This window comes from Myzus persicae, unplaced genomic scaffold (assembly GCF_001856785.1).
Source record: "Myzus persicae strain clone G006 unplaced genomic scaffold, MPER_G0061.0, whole genome shotgun sequence".
In the NCBI taxonomy this organism is placed as follows: domain Eukaryota; kingdom Metazoa; phylum Arthropoda; class Insecta; order Hemiptera; family Aphididae; genus Myzus; species Myzus persicae.
The window spans coordinates 1,119,054-1,134,198 of NW_019101783.1; the positions used below are offsets into that span (position 1 = coordinate 1,119,054).

At 33.2% G+C, this 15,145-nt stretch overlaps 1 protein-coding gene across 1 annotated transcript in view; it reads right to left on the reverse strand.

The window, feature by feature from the left end:
• Positions 1-5,160, reverse strand: part of LOC111030377 (LIM/homeobox protein Lhx5) — a 40,775-nt gene extending 35,615 nt beyond the window's left edge. The window contains exon 1 of the mRNA XM_022309826.1: positions 3,967-5,160. Coding sequence (XP_022165518.1) covers positions 3,967-4,279 — 313 coding nt within the window. The 5' untranslated portion in view covers positions 4,280-5,160. The remainder of the gene's footprint in view (positions 1-3,966) is intronic.
• Between the last annotated feature and the right edge of the window lie 9,985 nt (positions 5,161-15,145).

Below are 15,145 nucleotides of genomic sequence, written 5' to 3' on the forward strand. Positions count from 1 at the left end.
ATGATGAAAGATGATGGTAATACATAAGGGCACATGTCATGCGTATCTCACCAGAATTGAACAGGTGTAAGTAAAAATTGTTATTGTATATAAATTCCACCCCGAAAATGATTATTTAAAACGTAGGTAAAATGATTATTTAAAACGTAGGTATAGGTATATTGGTTGTAATTAAGAACATAAAAAATAATTTTTTAGTAGGTGTATGTGTATTTAATTTTTTTATGTTCATTTCAGATTATTTATAATATGTGTACTATTATAATGTAGGTACTAATAATTATTGTAGTATTGTGTTTGTTTGAGATTTAGAGTAACGATACAATTATTTAGTAAACCATGAGAATTCAAAAATATTAAATTTTGTTTGTATCGTCAAACAATGTATGGACAATATATAAGAAACATTACGGATGATAAATTGATTTACAACTGTTTAAAACACTTGAAATGTTTCGGTTGAATTTTGAATCTATAAAGCATAATATATATAGCAAAGTGTGTACAATAGAAATCAATATTTTAACAGCTTTTGGCTTCTTAGCTATCGATATATATAGGCATTGCATTAAACCTGGTATACACCTATTATTATTACCTAGTAGGTATACCACGGTAGGCAGCCGGGGGGTGGATGGTATTAAAGTGGTCGAAAAAAAATGCCTGTGCGCTGTGCATGCAAGACTCTGACTGTCGAGTTATAAGTCGATCATCCGTAACGAAGACGCCACGAGCCCGAGCTACGCGTGCTTCGGCCAGATAGACCATACATATTATATTTTTTTCTCCGTCTATATACATGACATATCGTTATAGACGTACCGCGCGAGAATGAAAAAACAAACTGTCCGTCGCCATCGTCCGCCCGATGACCACTATTTTTTGACACCGCACGCTACAAGTCGAGTTACGCACGAGTTGCCGTCGTTAACCCGCCGCCGCTACCGCCGTCTCGGCCAGCGACAAAAATCAGAAAAACGTATACACACACACACACAAATACAAGACGAGTACATATCTATAGGTACGTATACATACATACTATGTGTATAATAAAACGGACGATGGAAGAAAAAACACTCGGAAAATTATCCGTCGTCATGTTACGGTGTGTCTTTTGGAATGCGCCGACTGTATATTATAATATAATAATGCAATGCGTTCTAAGACACAAAAAATTGTCTATAGGTACACGCGCGAGAGATTTGAGTGATGGCGACGGAACCAGCAGCAGCCGCGCCGAACAAGGAGGGCTCGAGAAATTGCGAAAAAAATTCAAACGCTAAACATGAATATATTTATGAATATTTACCTGTATATATTTATAGCCGCTTATAATTATTGCATAATATTATGTAGGTATATTATAAGAATGTATTAATATAAATATAGGTGGTAATAGTACCTAATAAATAATATAGTTCCAGCGGTTTACCGATATAATGCAATTGTTGAGTGATGGTTATACCTATATTAATGGCCATGTTTTCCTTCTTTATGAGCGAAAAAATTATATAATAATACCTATCCAACTAATATGTAGCTGTATGAGTATAAATATAAACGTGGTTGAAAAATACCTTTTATTAGATCATTAATCGTGTAAGCGATCCAAAAAAATAAATAAAAATACGGGTTTTCTTTTGATGATTTATAGAGAATTTAACTTTTAATCTTACATCCATAGTTGTGTATAAAATATAGTTACCTAATATATAAGAAAATCGCATGCGTAAAAATGTTTAATTTATTGAACATGCGCAGTGTGAACTGACTCTAACATAAATATATAATATATATATTATGTGTATAATGTATATTATATATATATTATATATACAACGTGATCTGTAGTTTAAATAACACGAAACGATTTATGTCTAAATCTATTAAAATGCATACACGCGAGTTCCTATGTACATTAGATATGAACCAGAAATAAAGTCTTAAAGCCAATTTATATTGTTTTGCTAAATATATCGCTATTTTAATGGCTGGAAATTGAAGTCGATAAAATGTGACAGCTGGTAACCCAAAAACGGAATGCATATAAACATATGACATAGAGTTTTAATGGGGCTCCGATAATATAGGTATATTGCTATAAGTACTCAAATAAAATGTTTTAATATATCTATAAAATATTATATGTCCACACAGATAATTATTTCAATAAATTATGAGATGTGTATATTTTCTTAAAAACAAATAATTTTGAAAATTTGAATATCGGTTCCTGCAATATTATAACTTATTGGTGTATTTCCAAACAACGCTTTTAGTATAACAATATTTAGGTAGTAACTAGTAATTGGTATCGATTTAAGTTTTAATTTTTAATAGTGCACATATAGATAGATTCCTCTATGCATCTATAGAATCATCTACAGAAAACAATCAATCGATGAAATAAAATAAGCTTTTAGAAATGTTGACGCTATGCCTAAAAGGCAAATCAAAGTTTAGTTTTAAGTTTAAGCTTATATATATATTATACTAAGTTTTATGCTATTTTTAGTCTTTTTATTTGTTGTATTATATATAGTAGGTATATATTTTTAACACCGCAATCAATTACTATTTTGAACACATTTTTTGTCATGCATGTATCGTGGTTTTGAGTTGCCGTCCTGTTGAGTTTCAAATAGTACCTACCTATATGCATCTATTCCATATAAATTATTCCTACTTCCTATCATCGAATATGAGAAGATAATAGTACCTAATTATACCGTATATATAGTGATGCTTTTGGGCTCTTATTTTGGAGCTCCGACTACCGGGCGTAGACTTTTTTTCCTTATAATAGTTTGATTCGGGGTTGGTTTGTGTTTGGAATAAAAATCCTATTGTATATAAATATACCTATATATTATACAACAATCTTTAAATCTATTTGTCTACATCAACATTTACCATTTCATCTAGTTGGCAAGGTCGGAATACCTTAATAGTTGAAAATGCAGATTGTATGGAAAGTTCGTTATACTTTTTTTATAATATCGTGACATAATTTCACTCGATGAAAAAGGGTAGGAATATTTTTAAAGATTTTCCAATTCTACACGCGGGAGAAGCAACCAGCTAACCATAGAGTGAGGAAGCCCATGCCGAAACTTATAAATTTAATAAAATCGTCTATTATATACCGTATGCTGCAGGTGCATAACCAATCGCGACGAACGTGTAGCCTATTTTCAAGTATAATAAACATACATATTATATAGGTACAGCGGACATGTATATACCTACACGGGACGCTGAGTTTTCGTGAGCCGTACGTGCGTGTGTGTATTATTACGTTATGCGGTTGCCGTTCGTCGTGTCGCGCCGTCTATATATCTGTCCTTCGGACACATGTATATATGTACGCACGCACAATAAAAACGTAACGTTATAGGTATATATAGTATGTAGGTACCTCTCTATACTTAGGTTGTATACAAGATACTAATATACGTATACCTATATATACTACACAGAGTACACGACGAACAGAGCACCACAGAGGTATATAGAGGTATTGTGAGTATATCATATACTGCGTGTTGGTATAAACGTCACTTTTCGTTAAAAGATTCTCTTTTGACATGCATGACTGACAATTCGACGTATCGTGCCTACGACGACGGCGATCCTGTCTGTCTCTCTCTCTCTCTCCTCAGCAGCTCGTCTCTCTCGTATATTTTATTATGATTCTATATAGATTTCGAGTTGCGGGGACGACGACGACTATATACGCGACGACGTGTCTGTCTTCTATACAGACGATGAGACATCGTGGGATAAAATAAAAAATAAAAATTGTATGTACAAAACGTGGCGCGCATAATCATAATAATGTATATCATGTTATATTATTATATTATAATGCAGGTACATTTTATTTCAACTGATTTCACATAGGTACGGGTAAACCTAGTGTAAATTATTATTTTTAAAGTAAATTCTGCAAAAGGTACTCACTTATATTGTGGGTCTGTGTGACCGGGAAGGACATGTGAAACGGATGTGCCAAGTGGTTTTGAGGGTTCAACGGCGACGTGCTCCGGTTGGCGGACGTCGCGTACATTGGCTGTTGCTGGCCGGCCGCGGACGACGAGTTGCCGGTGGCGTTGGACGACTGAACGGGCAGACCGGCCACGGGTGGCCGGGCAGCCAACGGGTCCACCGCTCCACCACCGCCACCACCGGTTGTAGTGGTGCAGGAGGAGGTGGTGGTCGTCTCGTCCGGGTAGAACTGCAGGCCAAACGTGGTGGCCAGCGACGATGTGGCCATGTGGCCGCCGTGGTGCTGTGGACCGCCGACGGCCGTCGTGCGGATCCGGCAACCCCTGGCATAAGGCGGCTGGTGCACCGCCCCGGCGGCGTCCTGACCCACTGGCGTCGTGATGGCTGTGGTCAACCGGTGCCGGGAATGATCAATGCGCGGCCGTCCGCCGGGCGACGGTTGGCGGTGATGCAGCCCGCCGCGACGTCTTTCTGTCCGCCGCGACTGCCGACAACGATCCTCTGCTACAGCGAAGACGGCGGCAGCGGCGGCGGCCGGTAGAGCTGCTAGCACGGTAATAGCGCAGTAAAGACGGCGACCACCTGCAGACGACGCGACGTATCATACGCGGCGCGCACTCGTGTACAATTACGGCGCTCGTTCTTATTATATTCAATCAAAGTGCAACTGTCGCACTGATTTGCAGCGTATTTCTATTCCTTCCGTTTCGTTTGAAATAATATTATATACTACTGTATAGGCACCTCGTGCTTGTAAAACGACCGATGACGGTGACGACAACAACGATGACGACACCCGCGCGTATATCGACGACGGACACGTGTAAGCGATCGCGAGTAAAAAATAAAACCCGAAAGGATGATATTATATTATAATGTGTCTAGACGCGTTGATGACGTATATGACAACGATACGCTTTAAAAAATATAATAGTTAAAAATAAAATAATCGAGCCGGTGTATTATGTGCACAGTCAGTAACGATAAAATATACGAATTTTTATATTAATTTATTCGCGCGCGCGCTCGCCGAACTCAACAGCAGCGGCCAGTAGCACCAGCAGCGGCAGCGAGGACAACAGCAATAGTCGACCGATGCGAAAAGCCGGAAACCGAACACTGTCGCGGTGTGCCGTGCTCGGAGCGGCGGTGCGCGTATGTGCCGCCGCCTGGGTTCAGCCGCGGCGGCGCGGCGTCTATGGAGGTGGTGGTGGTGTCGGCAGCGGTGGGACGGTGGGAGGCGCGGCCGTGCGGCAAGGTAGCGCGGCCGCTGTTGGTCGGCACGGGCGTCGCGACGCCTCTCGGTCGGGCCCGCCTTCTCCTCCAGACGCAGCGGCGTGCGGTGCCACCGCCGCGGTCGTCACGGCGACGGCGGCGGCCGGTGACGAAGACCCCATCGCCGCCGCCGTTTTTTCTCCTCCTCCCACCGCCTCCTCGTCGTTATCCTCCGGCTCCTTCTCCTACTTCTTCTTCATCTTCTTCTTCGTTTCGTTTTGTTATTTTTTCGCTCCGTTTCGTTTACCGTCTTTTTTCTCCCCTCCTCCGGCTGACGGACTGTTCCACTCTCCGCCGCGACAGCACCGCCGACGGGTCGTTCGCGTACGTCTCTTAGAACATTTCCTCCGCGCCGTGACCAAAGACGAGTTTGCACTCGTAGGTACCTTTATATCGTTTAATTATTATGATAATAATATTTATCGATAACGAATTAAAATTACAGGCATGTTATGAAGCAGATAAAAAGATAATATAATTTGGTTCTCTTTTCAAAAGCATAGCTTGTAAAGCTATAGGTATTCTCATTATTCGAATATTTCTTTTCCGTATAGGAACTGACAATTTCTGTCGCTGCTGCGTTACCGGGATGCTATAATTAGGTATTATTATATAAATACAAAATATGCCAATCGGTATAAAGTATATACCTATATATTATATATGGCTAAATAAAATATAATTTGAAGTCCACGATAATTTATAATAAAATATTATACCTATGTACCTTTGCAAGTTTATTTTCTATTGTACACGACGAGCCGCGTATTGCTATAACATAATATATTATTATTATTTTTTGGATGAGATTTTTCCCGAATTAGTAATAATACTCGTGTTCTTATACATACAGGTAATATTTATTACGCTCACGATTGTATTTAATGTTTATATACGCCCGTTTATGCATAATATAATAATAATAATGGCGTCGGCGATATATATAAGTAGTATATATATGTTGCTATACATCATTATTTCTACCTATAGCTGCTATATAAATTGTATTTGAGTGATGATGACCGTCGTTGTAATAATTACTAATATTTACTATAGGTGCTTGTATAATGTATAATACCTACACCTACATTTAAAATGATTAAAATTAGAATTTTTTCGTTTTCAGGTACCTATTATTAGATAGTATAATAGCTATATTTATAAACTAGTTATTAACTGTTAAATGTTTTTTTGCATCCTCCGATATGAGATATGTATTCATCCGCTTTTTATTTTTTTCCTAGGACAAAGTTATATATAGAATATTTTCTTCCACTGTCTCCACAAGTCCAATTACTATTCCCCCCCCCTATTTCCTAAAATTTTTTAAAATATCAAATTTTCACACATTATTTGCTTATATTATTAATTTCCATAATTTTTTGGCCAAGCATTTATTTTGTTTATATATTTATAATTTCTGTGTACCAATGTAAATATGAAATTCGAAATTAACTAAAATTAAAACCACTGTAATAAAATAGAATAATTTAGAACTAGGTTCCTATAGATACCTATAATATTGGTATATGATGTATTCAAATGGTCGTACATTTTTTAATTATAGCTATATCTATGCGGCTATATTATATTACTTATATAAGGAGAGTATGTACACCCTTATACATAAATTATTACAAAATAAATAGGGAATTTGAGTCCAATTTTTTTTTTAATGAACAGCTAGTGGAGAAAAATGGTTTCACTCAAATGTCCGATATAATCAAATATAACAATATCATCTGTAATATCTAATAATACGAGTAGACATAAGACCCGGTGAGTTTTATATCGTTTGTCTGAATAAATAAAAGGTTCAGAAAAAGTTATAATAGTGTTTTGCGTCCCATGTAGTGCATACTTACTATACATCGTTGCGTCCTTATCGATAACTATCATTAACTCTCGATGTAAGTACATGTAATAATTTAACAAACAGAATAATATTTGTAATCATAATAATTAAAATTTGTATTCTATATATTACATTATAATTTCATAATAAGTGTAAGGTATTGTAAGGCTAGGTTGACTATGTTGAACTATTATGCATGCTTAATGTTTACCTTTTACGGGGGACACTGCAGTAGTATATAATACCTATATTAAGTGGAAGTGTATTATAAGTGTAAAATCGATCTTATTTTATATGAAAACTATTCCCAATTACACTGCGCCATGATTGCATACACCAGCTTGGTCTCGATTGTGCCTAAATATGTTTTATTTATATAATATGCATATTGTATAATATATATACATTTATTTATATTATTGAACATTCTATTATGTACATAATGTTTTTTTTTTTTTGAAATGAGCCTCGGCAACTATGGTCATTGGCAACAAAGAGCTTAAATTGTTTACATGTTACATATTAAATATTATTTATTAGGTTGGATTTAAAAATGAATGTTATAACGCGTCCTATGTTGTCCAGGTGGAGGGCTTCCGATAAAATGCTTGAGATGCCCGCTTCTTGTCTCTCCGTCTCGTACGAGTACATAATGTTATTTATTATATTATTTGTGCTTATTGTATTGTATACCTATGTTATGTACCTTTATACACCAATGTACCCGTTAAACTTATTTATTAATAAATAGGATATCAATTCTATAATATATTAAAATGTACTTACACATAAATAATATCTACAAGAGTGTGATGATATTCATACATAGCAGGTAAGCATATATACAGGGCATGGTGCACAATTCACTCAATTATTATTCACAATCAAAGTTTACATTTGTATAATATGAACACGACGCATACCTATATAATAGTATAATTTACATACATACCTATCCGCAACAGTGCAATGTGGTGTACATAACGGACAACCAGCATAATATATTTTATATGATTATATTTTATACGAATAAAATTATTTCTTGAAATTGAGTTCCACATAATGCTATAGGACATAATACCTATATGTATTAAGTGTATATAACTAAGGTTTAAGTTACACGATAGTGTGATGTTTACGTGTGAATGTGCAGTGGTATATATAATATAATACGAAATTCAAAGAATTTTTCTAGTTTAAATATTTGCATTATCTGTAATTGCATATTTAGTGGAAATACATGTGCAAAATGTATTACACAAATATTATACCAATGCGAATTTGATTTATTCGACTGATTTATTGTACGGTTATATTCGATTATAATCTTCAAAGTATTTATAAATATATTATGTATTTAGCATGCTGGTTTTGAAAGTGAAAATCAGTTAAATTAAATTGGGTTATACTAATATGATCTTGAAATTTAAAATTCTTACTTATTTATATATGTATGTACATAACTTTATTTGTGTTATTATAATATGCTTAATATTAATTTTGGTACTTATTTTACACTATTGGTGTGTACTTACTATGAACAATAGTTACAGTTTATTATGTAATTAATTGTTGGCTGATTAAATATAAAAATATACATAAATAATATTTGCTGCGGTGTATGTATTATTGTTTAATAATTTGTATAAATACAACACACGTGTTTCTCTGTTTCGTATAGATGTATGTATTATATTTATATTGGTAAATTAAGACCGACACATCCATTTTAGAAGATTCCTTATTGTCACATTTATTATAATATGTATCTTTCTATCTAAAAATCATTGATTTTAATTATTTTTTTCAATATTTTAGCTTTTCTATTTAAAAATAAATTGTATTAATTATGTTTATATATGTATAAACTATATAATAATATATGGTCACAAATAATTGACCTATAATACAATATTGTTTCGGTTGGTCATTAATACCTATATTATATTATTTGGACCCAAAAATTAATACTCGATTCATAAAATTATACATCAAAGCACACTACTGATACCTGTTAATGTAATCAATATAAGGTACCTATAGGTATTTTGTTTTTAATAGAAACATTAAATTGCATTATGGGTACTTATGTATAGCTATTTTAGAATTAAGACACTTTAGAAACAACATTCAGATTTTAACCAGGGAAAATAGTAATATTGAAACATAACAATAGAAGGTAAATATATGCATAATTTGGTTTATTATCATGAAATATCTATAATATATTATTATAATTGTATGTATTGGTCATATTACGTAGATCAGTAGTGAGTACCTTTAATACCTATATAGCCTATATAGGTACCTGGAATATAATAAACATATTAAGTATACGCGTATATACCGCATAATGTTATATAATCGTATACATTATATGTTTATATCTATTATTGTTTTTCCAAAATAATTTTACAAGTATCAATTAATATTTTTTTCATAAATAGTTACCCAAATACGCATTTTCGAGAATATTTAGTTTCTGCAATGTTTATACCATGACGTATAACTGTATATAACTCAATATTATCCATGATATAATCTTTGGGTTGCTCCCCGGTTTAAAACAATATACTTATTTGTAGGTATTAGCTACCTAGGTATAAAATGTCTGTTTAATTGCTCACACCACACAGCAACTGCAGCTGGGTAGCGTGGGTGAAAACAAGAGTGAATATGGGGTGATTTCTAACCACTGTATATAATGAGTTATATATTTATATAACACCATGAAGGTTAGGTACCTACTGTACTCGTATAAATAGGGTTCCGACCGTAAACGTTATATGCGTTAAACTTCTGTATACATATTATAATCGCCACATTTTACCTACATATACGTGTTATACGAATTTGTTGGAAGGAACTCGAAAATAGAACCCTCGATGAGTTTAATATCAATCATCGAGGGGACGAAGCCCTGCGATTATCTTCAAAGGTCTCTCGACCGGATTCGCCCGAGGTTAGGTTAGCGTGGGGGTTGGTGGTGCGAACGGGTAGGCCTACAGTCTACACTTAGCTATTATAACAATTATGTACCTAAAACGCTTACATCATAGTATATATATAGGTACACACAATGCAATAATGTATCGAAATTAGCCAAGTAGATAAGTTATGAAACTGCACGGTACTTATATTTCAGCAGTTTAATCATATCATAACTACTAAATACTTTATTCAGTTACCTAACCTAACCTTATCCTTATGTTCATAAATCAGTTGTCACCCTAGATGAGTTTACTCACATTATAAGTATGTATTTTAAATATATGTATCTGAATTGTGTGTAATTAACAAGTTGCAGATTATTATTGATGCACTGAGAATGCTCATCTCCATTTTTCCTTTAACAGCGAATCTATTTAAATTTTAATGTTTGGAATTTTCATATATTATATAGGTACATTGTATATATAATACATATAATAAGGGTCGATGGACATATAATTTCCAAATAAACTTATGTTTGTTTATACTATTAATATGGACATTTCCTTTTTAAAACTTGTAAAGAGGTCAATATATATAATATATTCAATCATTTGTATATATATAATATATATAAACATGATTATATCATATATGAGAGGTGATCTATTTAACGTTTTTGATAATACAACTTTTACATTTAAATTCGTTACGATCCACTCTACTCATCTGAACTTTAAATACAAGTCCAAAATTCGATTCTTGTACATCGAAGTACTTCAAAAAATATTGTTTTGGAATGAGAAATTGAAAATACACTTAAATGGCTTATCATAACATTATAAAATAATATTACAGATTATTTTTTTCTTGATATAGCTACTCCTAGTACAATCTATATATTTTATTATTTTATGTTGCGTTTTATCAATTCAATTATTTTTTTGTACATTATTAATATATCATAATATTTCGACTATCGTAGATGTCAGTATGCAGCTTATCTATGTGACAAGGACAAGGACTGGTTCTATCTGATAAGATCTGTGGGATTATGTTGACAATCAGTATCCTATTTATACAGAGGTATTGTGTTTCGCATGCAACCGCAGTGGTCGCCTTGCATCAGCAGTGTTAAAAAACTTCCAAAAAAAAACCACCACGTATGAACTGCAGAAACCCGTAAGTACCTATATACCTAGTACCTACTATACTATATTATAATTTATATAAAAGTAAAAAATATCTAGATACAACAATAAAATGACATAACCTAAACGTTTGTTATTTTAAATACACATAAATCAATTATAATAATGATAGTTATACATGTAAAATAAATATTTCATCGTTGCGAATATACTTATCAACCATTGTGTTTAAACAAGTAGAATGCATTATACTACTATACAGTGTGTTGATTGATCGAAAGGGCTGGTAGGCAGCAACACTTATTAAAAATTGTTTTTTACAATCAAAACAGTTTCATTTGTATTTTTTTTTTGTTGTAAATATGAATGCCGATGTTATAATATGCACCACGGGATAATTAACTACTTACTAATTAGTAATTCGTCTCTGTTGGGTTTATAATATCATGTAATTTGATATTTTTTTTTACTCCGTGCGTTTATACTTCTGTCATACCAGTAGTCCAGTGTACATTTTGCTCCGAGTACTCACCCACCTAACTATACAGGTATCTGGTATATAAAAAGTACTATGTATACCTATTCCAAAATTATATAACATGTATTTCTTTTCTCTCAAAATATATTTGATATTATAAATCAATGATAAAAAAAATTGGAATATATGTTGATTTTTTTCACACCCAAATGCGACGTGTTATAATTCCTTCAAAATAACGTATAAAAAGAAAGTTTAACTTCACCCACCTGCATAATATTATATGGACATAGCCATACATACTACCAGCCTATTGATATTTAATATAAATAGCTATAGATTTTATTCTGCGACTTCGTCATAATATTAAATGTATTTATTATCATATATATCATTCTCTATGTACCTATTACGTATTTATGAATTATGGCTCATATATCATAATAGATAATAATCACGCGACCTACACCTGCGAATTGGCTGCGATATATTATTATTATGTTTAATATTGTTATCGCAATATCTTTGATAGGTGCCCACACTGTTGTACTTCTCTGTAGTCACGAAATCAACATCGAACATGTCATTAATCAATTATTTATATTCATATAATATACACTTCGTGTCCGATATATATTATCATTATGTCGTATATAAAGTATAAACTGCATCGTGGGCGTTCCATACTCTACGAAAAAGGCACTAATAAATAATAATTCACATTTTCTATATATTTTACAAGAGAGTAAAAACAAAATCGTACACCTTTTTTTTAGTGTAAACCTATTATAGACTAAGGTTACATATAAGTCTTAAGCAAATTGAATATGTTATTTGGTTTATATGGTGTGTACGACATTTTATTAAATCAATTTGTCAAGTCACAGAAGTCGTGCCATCTGAATAATTAATAGTTAATATTTCTGAATCATTTTTACGATTCATACATTTTAATAAATAATGTACAATCTACAAATTTGTCAATGTACCTTTACCTTTTTTGGTCAATATAATATAATTATAATATAAATAATGTATACAGGGTGGCCCACGAGCATAGAGACAAAAATATGTGGAAATAACTCTATTTTCGGCCCTATTCTCGCCGACCAACCTGTATATAACTAACAGAAATACCTAACTTGTACCTACAATGATTGGATATTTAACCATAAAGAATGATTAATTTCACTAACTAGCTATTTTCGTAGCCAAATTGTATTTATTTCAACATCAGTAGTTAGTTTCCCTACACTATATTTTTCTCCCGTTGAAACATCTTTTTTTCTCAGCTTCTGTTGTCTTTATTGGTATTAATGTATTTTAAGTTGTGTATCCAGTACTGGAATTGGAAAAAATTAAGTGGAGGAGCTCAATATTAAAAAATTTAAAAACACCGTTCTCTAGAGTCAAATTATTTAACGGATTTCCGGCCTTGATCAGCTAGTCCTCAAACAAATGATTATGTATAGTTCAATAATATGTGCCACATAATTTAAAATCAATTAAGTACATAGTTTTTGAATAATGGTGATTGGTGAATTAAAACTCTACTTAAATAAAATGTAGTTTTAAGCAAATTTTATATTTACATAGCTGTTAGTAACCATGACGTATAACATAATATCAAATACGTTAAGGTAACAATAATAATTGACACAATAGTTTTGGTCATTATGATAAGAAGTTGAACTGGAATATTTTCTTTAATAAAATATTACCATTGATTAAATAAATTTACATTGACAAATTTTAAGGAAATAATATACAAAATATCATCCCTCGTCCAATGAAAAAAATTCACATCAGACACTATGTATACAACAAATTAGTAGATGAGGAGTACCGAATTCGAGCACTGCATAAACCGTTGACATATTATATGCTATAATATACTGTGTGAATATACACAGACGTATATGGCCACAACTATAAGTGACGATTTTGTTGAGCGATCTTTGCTCATACCACGTGCAATGTGTATAAATCGCATCATGCAGATTACCAATTTCTATATTATATTATAGGCGGATACAACGTTTATGGATCGCAGGAAGCCGACGCTTAGTGTTTTCTGTTGTACCTACCTATATATATATTTAAAAACATTACGGTCGGAGCTCTATCGTTGGTTTATTGTAGTATATTATACACGATGTAATAGTTTATATAATATACGTACTATACACTTATAGGTATAGTCTGCGTTTATATAATATCGTATGCGATGGTATTATTTTTCACACGGTCAAACGGATGACGGTGTGCCGCGCAGTACCTATAGATAATATAATAATTTACGTACGATCTAAATCAATTACTGGTTATAATAGCTTATATATCGTCCTGCAAGTACGTTTTTATTTTATATTTTTTAATGAACATTTTCGAAAAACGTAACGAAAAAAAAAAAACGTTTTAAATCAAGACGTTTGAAAAATACATATACAAAAAAGAATGAATGAGCCGCGCTCGCATTAGCCTCGGGCTTCTCGTCGTCAGCCATACATATACATATATATACACACACACACACACACACACACACACACATACATATACATATATATATATATATATATATTAATACATACATATATATAACGCCGTTGCCTCGTCAGTTATTTTCCCTATATATTTCTTTCCTTCTATAATTCTATATATACATTCGTTGCCGCGGGTACCCGGGAGCGCAGGAAATTATTTTACATCGTTTCGGTAAACGGTAGACGTCGCCGCCACCGCCGCAAGGTTGTATTGCGCCGATGTCCTGTGCCCGGGGCAGGTCCCTCGTCGTCGTTGTCGACATCAAACGAAAAAATAAAAATGAAATATAGATCTTTATCGGAAAAAAGCGAAAAACGGTTTATATTGCTTTATAATAATATCGTATATACCGCGTGTACAGCTATGCTATATATATGTATTTTATTATTAGCCATACCGACGAGCAGTTATTATTATTATTATTATTATTATTATGTACGCGGCCGGCGGTGGAGTGCTCGCGAAAACGATTTGACGGATTCGACCGATAATTTTCTGTATAGGTATTTCTCTCCCTCCAAGCCGTTATAATATATTACTATTAGGTATTATACTTTATAGCTACCCTCCGTGTGATATTTTACTGCAATCGACGAGTTTAACGTTCACGATTTCACGTATAATATATATATATATATACCATGTACCATATAAGTATATATATATAAAGTGATATGTAACACACGAGCCCGCGTAACCGACATAACATAGGTATAATATTAACTCTAGTAAACGCCAAGCGGTATACATAATCGCTTTGGTAATCGAATAATACCTATACGTAATATATATATAGGCATATAAGTGCATAAACATCATAACAATATTATCGTCACAGACGACCGAAACAATTAGACATTTTCACTCGGGCTAAGCGCCAACCTCTAAATCCCAACA